The 9818-nt window shown below is 37.0% G+C and overlaps 1 protein-coding gene across 4 annotated transcripts in view; it reads right to left on the bottom strand.

The window, feature by feature from the left end:
• COL25A1 (collagen type XXV alpha 1 chain) overlaps window positions 1–9818 on the bottom strand; it is a 472442-nt gene that overhangs the window by 36360 nt on the left and 426264 nt on the right. For 2 of the 4 annotated variants that reach the window (XM_006101373.3, XM_023764850.1), the window contains exons 20-23: window positions 9308–9376; window positions 8494–8538; window positions 6472–6516; window positions 5459–5536 (exon numbers count right to left, since the gene is read on the bottom strand). In XM_006101373.3, the coding sequence (XP_006101435.1) occupies window positions 5459–5536; window positions 6472–6516; window positions 8494–8538; window positions 9308–9376 (237 nt within the window). The remainder of the gene's footprint in view (window positions 1–5458; window positions 5537–6471; window positions 6517–8493; window positions 8539–9307; window positions 9377–9818) is intronic. The other 2 variants (XM_023764848.1, XM_023764849.1) reach the window with 1 other exon arrangement.

The following is a 9818-nucleotide window of genomic DNA, read 5'->3' as shown; positions in this document are numbered from 1 at the left end:
GTACTTTTGTTCAGCTCACTTGGATCAGTCAAAATTTAGTTTTCAACCGGAGAGAAAACATATAGATTTTTCAGAGTTTGTTATCCGAATTTGTGATCAAAGACAAGTTTACTATATATGTTCAGGCATTTGTGTGTGTGTGTGTGTGTGTGTGAGAGAGAGAGAGAGAGAGAGAGAGAGACAGAGAGGTTATTAGATATCTGTTTATCTAGAGAGAGGGAGAGAGATAGAGAGAGAGAGAGAGAGAGAGAGAGAGAGAGAGAAAAGATCCATTTGTTGTTCCACTTATTTATGTACTCATTGGTTGCCTCCTACATGTGCCCTGAATGGAGATTGAACCCACAACTTAATCCACTGAGCTACCCTGCCAGGGCTAATTCACCTGATTTTAAAAAATGATGTAGTAAAATATTACACACTAGAGGTTTGTCAGTTAACTGTGACCTGAGAAACTTCATCATTCATATGATCTCTAGGTCTTCTAGAGTACTTCAACTAGAGAAAACTTGAACAATCTAATTGTGTAAGTGGTATTTTTTTCTCTTTTAGTTTGTGCCATGTCTACCAGTAAAGAAAGAAGCTGACATGGGATCCATCTAGTTTCTTAATGTAAAGTGCTAGAGTTCTGTAACAAAATGTATTCTCTGAAAGTATAAATCTCTGAAACACTTGACCCCTAATCTAGGATCATTTTTGTGTTAATCTTTTCTAATTTATGTTTTGTGCTAAATGTTGCATAGGACCTATAACCAATTTATGCAACCATAGAGGGGCAAACATTCTCCACTGGGTACTCCAATCCCAAAAGAGAAACATTATTTATTGCACGTAAACTTGTGAATACCAGTTTAGCACCATCCCTTTGTTTTCCACTAATACTCCATTCCAATTTCTGATGTAGGTTGTTGTTGCTGTTTTTTATGATTGTTGTTGTGAAAAAATAATCTTAACGTTATCTATCATACCTCAATCACTCGTGGCTTTAGTGACATGATGTCATTATTCCTTAGAAAACAATGTATTTATGCATGTGTATAAATATTCAATTTTGCACTCTATGATAAAATCGGTTATGGTCATTACAGCTTCAGAGAAAACATAGTAGGAGAAAATCAACCAGTACTTTTTTTTTTAATCTTCACCCGAATATATTTTTCCATTGATCTTTAGAGAGAGTGGAAGAGAGAGGGAAAGACAGAGAGAAATACTGATGTGAGAGAAACACATTGACTGGTTGCCTCCTGCACGTGCCCCAACCAGGCCTGCAGTCAAAGTATGTGCCCTAGACCGGAATCCAAAAACAGATACCAGTTACTTTATTCATATGGGATTCATCTAAAGCAAGAGTCAAATTTAGGATTATGAGAAAGCTATTTCTTCGTTTCTATAGGTAAATTAGTCATTTTAAAAAATCTGCTAGAAAATTAGAGTAAAAATACTTTCTTAATCATTGCCTTCCAATTACACATTGCAATTTTAACTAGAAAACAGAGTGATAAGGCCTTAGAAAAGGAAATGAACTTAAAAATTGAACCCTTGAAGGTTTTCCAACAGGTGCCACATATAATTCATTTTTTATCTAAACACAAAACTAGTTCTTTTATAAATTTAAAGATAACAGCATGTTTTATAATGAGGTGCACAATAAAACAATATTATTAATGGTAACTGAACTATCTAACAGATGGGGTTTAAATGATCTTGTTAAATAACTGTATTTGTGAGACCTAAAAGTTATATAGGAAAGGGCAGGTTCCACCCAGTCCATAGAAGAACAAATGACAGAACACTAAGCTAAGTTCTCAAAACCAGAGTTTTTACTGCCATCCTGAAGCACCAGTGTGCAGACACAAAGAAACGTCCTAAAGATGTTTGCTCATGTTGGACTTCTTGTATCTGGCTCTTCTAAGTTAAGGGTACACATGCTCAGCAGAATTCTCGCTTGAAGTTCAGTTGTGACTTGAAAGCCAGAATGTTGTTGAAAGGCATGCCATTCTCTCGTGAAGCATGATGGGAAATGGGAAGCATGAGCTAGAATGACTAAATTGGTTGAAGGTTGGCAGGCTGCTTAGTGATTTATTCCCTGAGATACTTACGCAAATCACTTTAGAATTAGAGGTTATTTCCTTTCTTTTCTGACAAAGACACACTTAACATCATCCATGATTTACACCAGTGAACAGGTTTAGTTTGAATGCTACTGAGGACTTTTAAAAGCTTGAGTAGGAAATGGGAAATTTTACTGCAAATGTGGAAATGCAACCACCTTAAATAAAAGTAAATGGCTTATGGCAAATGTTCACATAAATAACAAATTTCAATTGAGGCAACAGTAAAATATTTATAATGTGACATTTTTATAACTGTAAAATACTCATATTTATCTAATTACCCTAGACTTCTTTGCAGAATTTTTAGAGGAGGCAATAGTAAAATGAAACAAAACTGTGAAAATCCATCACTGGGTAGAGAATTAGAAGAATAAATGTCTACTATTTCCTTTCAGTCTAATGGCTATTTAGTTTAGTTCATTTTTTAAGGGACTCTTATCCACTAGCGTATATAATTAGGAAAACAAATAAATAGGTTTGAAGTGAAAAACAATGGCACTATAAACTATTTATAAGCACAACATATAGTTGCCCTAACAAGCCCATAAGAATAATAAAACTTTAGAGGTTGAGATATAAATATGAACCAGTTGATTATGATGAATATTGACTTGTTTACAGTCACATAGAACTCATGCTGAGAAGAAGAAACTGAGCACAGATATTCTTTTATATCAAGACGCAGGTGTCACAATTTTAATAAAACACAGTGTGTTCAGGCACACCAGCAGAAAGGGTTCAGGAGCTCAGAAAATAATCCTAAGTATAATGTTAGAATCTAAAGACTCTTAGAAAAAAAATCTATTTAATCAAATCCTCATTTTCCAGATGCAATCAATGAAGTATAGATCCATTGATTTCTCTAAAATGACTTAGCTAATTAGTAGTAGAGGGGAGATCAAAACAGAGATTTTAGTTTTAGGTTAAATAATTCTCTTTCTTAACTAATCAGTGTCTGTTAATGGTGCCATAAAGTCTTTGAATTTCTTGAGATAGGAATTGCTCCATTCCAGGCCCTGTTCATGCACAAGATGCTTTAAAAGTCCTCTTTTACATTTTTTTTTAGAAAAATGGCCAACAATATTGGAGAAGTTCTTGAAAGGTAAGACAATGGATATCTCTTAAAGACTGTAGTAAGAATTATGGTGCCATGGGAAGCAGTATAAGGGAAATTTACAACATTGTCAATAAATTAAGTTTAAAACGTGTCCCTATATTTTATAAGTAAGAACTTTGAAAACATAGTAAGTGTACCTAACTAACCTTCTTGTTCTATTTCTCTTTTTCTTTACACATACCAATGAAAAGACCAGAAAAAGTAGGCTGAGCTGAACACAGATTCTGTAAAAATGGTAGTTGTAGAGAAAGACTCATAGGAATGAAGGCCTTTAATAATTAGAGAATGTTAGTGAAGTCATGAGGATAGGAAACAAACCCCAAACAAATAGAAAATAGCAAATATTTAAGACAACTGTTGAGTCTTTCAAGCAAATAAATGGATTGTACATATGAGATAAGTATACTCACTCATTCACCCAATGACTTTATTTAATATTTATGCCCAGACCTGTGTCAGGCATGTTGGGGGATACAGCGTAAGCACAAGACAGATTTCCCATCACCAAGTGACTTTCAGTCAGGTAAGCAGCAAGATTAAATAACTTATGTGATTTAAAGAATAATTATATGTTAAACTACTGGGCGGGGCCCTGACTGCTAATGTTTAAAAGAGGAGGATCTCATCTGGGTGGCAGCAGTGCATTGTTGGAGAGGACTTAGATGGATAAAAGAAAGAAAAGAAGAATGAGATGAACCAGGCAAAAAGTGGAGGATTTTTATGAATAGGATCAATAGGACCACTTCAGGGGAAAATGTGTTCTGGAAAAATAGAAAATGCTGTATAGGAAACAGAGGAATATAGAGCCTTAAAAGTCAGGTAGAGAAGTTTGAGCTTGATAGAGTAGGCGAGGGGGTCCATTTAGGTTTCTGAGAAGATTGAAACAACCAAAATAGTAAAGATTATGAAAATTAACCTTGAAATGATGTACAGGATGAATTAGAAGAGTAAGGAGGCACTAGGGCAGAGGAGTTGGCTGAGGGCTTGTTGCAGTGTTAGACCTGAAATAGGATGTGGACTTGGTTGGGAATGGATAGAATGGGGCAACCTCACAGATAGTTTGAAAGAAAGAAACAGTAGCATCTGGTGAGATATAATGGGTGAAGGGCTAAGGATAGTTAAAAAATAAAGTTTCTATCAAGAAATTCAAAGACTTGTGGTATCATTAACAGAAACTGGTAAGTTAAGATAGCGAATCACTTGGTAGGTGGTTTCCCTTTCGGTAACCAGTTTAACTTTGTGTCTTGGAAGTTGATAATCAATTGTGCATCCATGGAGGAAATATTCCTAGGCAGCTGGAAGTATTTGCAGCTCAGACACGGTGTGAAAGATTTGGAAGCAGCCATAACACAGAAGAACATGGAGTGATGTGCCAAGAAAAGATCAGAGGCTTGAGGATACCAAAAATTAGGGAATGGACAGAGAAACTGGAAATACAAAAATAGAGTGGATCCATCAAAGACAAAAACTAGAAGAAATGAGAGTAGAGGATCAGAGAAACCAGGAAGAAAAAGTTTCAGAAAAGGAAGGTGGTTTAGTATAAATGTCACAGAAAAGTCAAGGGTGACAAGTACAATGTGCTTGATAGAGGTTATTAGTGACCTTTATAGGAGAAGTTACAACAGACTGGTGATAGAGGCTAGAATGCTAGTCTAAGCATGAAAAGGATGAATAGGATGCAAAGTGATGGAGACATGCCACACAGTCTATGGTTTTCACTTAATGGGAGAAAAAGAATTGAATGGTAGCAGTAATAAGAAACACCCATAGAGGACTTACTCAATGCCAGGCATTTAGCCATTTGCAGCTCACAACAACCCTATCAGGTAGATACTACAACTGTCCTTATGTTAGAGAAAACTGAGGCCTAGGTCATGCATTTGGTAAGCAAAAGGGCTGAGATTTGAACCCAGGCATCTTCAACTCCAGAACCACAGGGCTTTTCATTGCTTTGCTTGGCTTGCTTTTCAAGCAAGGAGGCAAAGATTGGTGAAACAAACACAAGGTTTAAACCAGGTAAGACTTACACATCTCTGAAGCTACAAAGGAAAGGGAAGATTGAAAATGCTAGGAAATAAAGAGGATAAACTGGGGAAAGCAGAAGGGGATGGGTTCAGAATAGGAAGAGGGTGTGGTTTGAGCAGTGGAGCCCTCTGGAATCCCTGGGGGGTATGGAGCTGATATTTATGCTCATCAGTGTCACTGTCTGTGGCAGGGAGCAGTCACTTGCCTGCAAGGCTTCGTGGAGGTTGCCATTATAGTCTATGATCTCTGTGGCTCCTTGATCCCCCTTTTGACCAGGTGGACCCTATGAAAAAACCAACCAACAGGAAATCATGTGGGTTAGGCTAGGATATAGAAGGGACTTTGGTAAAAACAGAATTAGTAACTTGCAGCTCTTTGACCAACAATTCCCGGCTAAGACACAACTGCACTTCAGAATACATAGTCATATTTGAATTTTGTCCTTATTTCATAGGAGGTGAACCATTTCTAACTTCCTTGTCTGTGCATGTTAAAGATATGAAATATGAATAAAAAATAGATATGAGTCAATCTCTGAAACTGTTTTCTGAAAATTATAAAATGTAGGCTAATCTGATTCAACTTGTAAACCTTCATTGGCTTTATCCATATTTATTAAAGCAACCCTAACCCTTTCTAGTCATTTACAATGCAAAGATTGCTTCCTCATTCTTTAAGAAGATAGAGCACTGTTCTTAGGAAGCTCCTGGTTTTCCCAACAGGAATAGAGTTCTATTGATATAAAACCAAAGAGGGAATGCAAAGACAAATATCTTTAAAATTTCTATCCTACTCATGGGCTCTGCCACTGAATTTCCATTAGTTATGTCCTAATTCCTTACCTGTGTTTTAACAAAAGGCTCTGAAAATAGGAGTGGTTGCTTTTTTTGAGAAAAATGAAAAATTCTACTAGCTGGATGACTATGGACTTGCTATTGCTTCTTTAGCAGAGGGAAAGTAGATCAAGAGTTCTTTAGACCTTCTTCTCTTGAGCTCATTTTATGTGTTAGAATCTATACACTCATTGCTACTTGTAAGTGAAATTGAAAATAATATGAAAGGAGGGTATCAATAATAATTACACTAGTCTACCTCCGGTGCTATTATTGGGCATTAGTAGTCGAGGTGCCTTGTGAAAAGCCACATAAATCCATGTGGCTTTAAGTCTGGGCTTGTGGGGGCGTATGGGACAACAGCTGGGAGGAGAGACACACTCACCCTTGGTCCCAGCGTTCCAGAGTCTCCTTTGTCTCCACGGTCACCCTTTCACCAGTGAAAAGAGAAAAAACTTAATTAATAGGAGGACCAACAGTCTAGAAATATCCCAGATCTAAGGATGTATTTAATACCATACAGCAGCACCCTTATTACAAACTTCTGAAGTACAAAATGACAACTACAATAACCACCTACATGGCAAATGCTTCTTTAAGATACATCTTACAGTGAATTAAAAGTCCCCTTTCAGATAAGAGAGTATCTTGGAACAACAATGTACATGTTAGCTCTTTCACTAGGGATCTTCAAAAGCAAAGCAAGTGGTTTCCATGACACCCAGTGTACAATGTTACCCCTCAGACTGAGCTATGTTTTTGCCTTTCTATGAAAACTGGGGCAAAGGAAAAAAGAGACAACCACTTTGGTTATCTTTCCTCTGAGAGGTAATGTGTAAATAATCGAGACAAGGAAGGAACGGAGAGCTCATTCTGGGAGGATCAGAAGGGAAAGGTCACCAGCTAGGCCTTCCTCTGATGATGGAGATTTGAGGAAGAGTTTTCCTGTGGGTACAGGCATTTTAACACAGAGGTGCTGAAGTGGACAGCAGCTAGCTGGGACTGGTGGGCAGGGCTGAAGGTCAGGGGCAGGGCAAACTCAGCTCTCTCGTCCTTTTAAATGCTAAATGAAAAACCTCTGAAGTTCCACTTATGGTGTTATTACCCCACCTGCAGAGACACAAGGAATAGTCCACGTCTCAAACTGCATCCACATCACTCTGAGAACACTCACAATTCTCAGAAGTCTCAACAGAAACGTTGGAGAAGAGATTTGAACCTGTGTAGATTTGAAGGTTCTTTAAAACAACCTTAAATTTATAGAGACCTTTGTCTAAATGGAATTCAAAGCATTTTGCTATATCTTTCTATATATTCCTATAAACTGCGTAAGGACCAATGAGGAGAAACAAGAAAAGGGATTATTATTTTTATCCATCCACATTGACCCATAATAATTACATTGAGAGGATAGAGAACAACTTCTGCTCTGTTTTCTTTATTTCTGCACCAATTTCCCATATTATTAGCTAATAGCATTTTAAATAACATGATTCTGCTAACAATGTATAGATAATGGCAAATATTATAAAGAACATGGTACAGAAAAGAATTTCAATTGGTGGTGAAATTTTAATGCAAGGAAAGAAGTCAACTAACTTAAAAGCACAGTAGCCCTGGACAGGTGGCTAAATTGTTTGGGGTGTCATCCTATACATCAAAAAGTTGTGGGTTCAATTCCCCATCAGGGCACACCCCTAGGCTGCAGGTTCAATCCCTGGTTGGGGTGCATATAGGAGGCAACTGATCTATGTTTCCCTCCCCTCCCCTCCCCTCCCTTCCCCTCCCTTCCCCTCCCCTAACCTCCTCTCCTCTCCTCTTTCTAAACATACCCTATGGTGAGGACTTTTTTTTAAAAAGCAAAGTATAATTGGAATATTTATCAAAGATAGCCAGGAATGAAAAATAAGATTATACCATATATAAGTTAAATTAGGTACAGTACTTAATTTTTTCCAAAGAAACTATTCTATGAAAAAGGAAATAAAACTTCCCTTAAAGCAGTGGTTCTCAACCTTCTGGCCCTTTAAATACAGTTCCTCATGTTGTGACCCAACCATAAAATTATTTTTGTTGCTACTTCATAACTGTAATGTTGCTACTGTTATGAATCGAAATGTAAATATCTGATATGCAGGATGGTCTTAGGCGACCCCTGTGAAAGGGTCGTTCGACCGTCAAAGGGGTCTCGACCCAAAGGTTGAAAACCGCTGCCTTAAAGAATAGCCATAAACACAGGAACACACAAAAACAAACAAGATGAAACAAACCAATTGTTCTGAAATATCATCATAGGGATGAAATTATTGGAAGAGTTTAATTTAAAACATGATTCTCTGTGGAAGAGGCCAAAAGCACAGCTCTTGAAGGCCTCATGCAACATTAAAATGATTGTCTGGTTACTGACCTTTGACCCCTTTGGGCCTCTAGTTCCTGATTCACCTTGTTTCCCCTATTATAGGAGAATATGAAGATGAAAAAAGAGAAAAGAGACAGAGTATATAAGAACAGAGAAAAGAAATGATCAGTGACATAAAAATGGAAACACTTCATTTTAACTGCCATAATATATGGCTCTATGTAATGTTGGCTATTAAAACACTAAACATAAATATCATCACAGTATCACTGGTTCATTCCCTGGTCTCCCTGTCAACCTGCATTCCACTATAACTGAAGACTGCCCTCCCACCAGTGGCTGGGAAGAGCTCTGTGAATGATTCTCATTAGTCTCAATAGTGTTTGCATAAATTTCCTTTTCATCAAAGAGTAAATCATTTCCTGTGTATCTAGGATGGGCTATTAAAATAAAGTGTTACCATATTAGTTTGCAGGAAGTTTAGAGAAATAAAGATTGAACAGTCAAATAAATTTCAAGGTGTTATCATCAAGTTACCATCAAAACTAAATACAATACATATCAACATGTTCTCATACGTTTCAGTACCCATTGAGTGATAATGTGTTAACGACAGTAATTCCCCCTTTACATTTGTATGTGTTATTACGTTTGTTCATAGAAAAGAGAGAAAATTAGGAAAGTTAAATTGTAAAATTCATTTTTTAAAAGAACCAATTGATGTGTATTTCAATAAATTATTTGTGCATTTCAATAAATTAATATTTGTTGAGGAATTTTAAATTTTAGTTTTATGTTATAAATCAAGAGGCACACATTTCCAAACCAAAGAACGTTATTTTCCAACGTAAGAATAACTTACTTTTGGTCCAGGAGTTCCAGGCTCCCCTCGCTCACCTCTTCCAGGAGGCCCTGCCTCCCCTCGCTCACCCTGTCACAAAATGCAAAACCGTAAATGGCAACCCTCCTCTCTTTCCCCCTATCCCCAGCTTGTACCTGTAGATTAATAAGTAAATTGAATAAAATTAAAGAAAGCATATAATTGCCATGTATTTATCATGTATCCAGCACTGTATTAATCGCAACATGAATTATCTAATTTAATCAGATTGCTCAATCCATTGCATTATCACTTCCATTTGATAGATAAAGACATGAATTGGTAAATGCCTGTCAAACACCTACGTAAGTAAATGGAAGACCCTTAAAGGGACCTGAAAAGGGCCATCATGATACCTCAAGTCAGGAATAGACATAGTTTTCATTCTGCGGCCACTTTCTCAGTACTACCAGGATGCAGCATGGCAAAGTGGTTAAGGCTTTGTAATGGCCATAACTTATCACTTATAGTGGCCAGGCTTCTTGTAATCCCA

This window comes from Myotis lucifugus, unplaced genomic scaffold, assembly GCF_000147115.1.
Source record: "Myotis lucifugus unplaced genomic scaffold, Myoluc2.0 scaffold_353, whole genome shotgun sequence".
In the NCBI taxonomy this organism is placed as follows: Eukaryota; Metazoa; Chordata; class Mammalia; order Chiroptera; family Vespertilionidae; genus Myotis; species Myotis lucifugus.
Note: the sequence above shows the minus strand (reverse complement) of the source record. Positions and strands in the feature narration are given on the sequence as shown.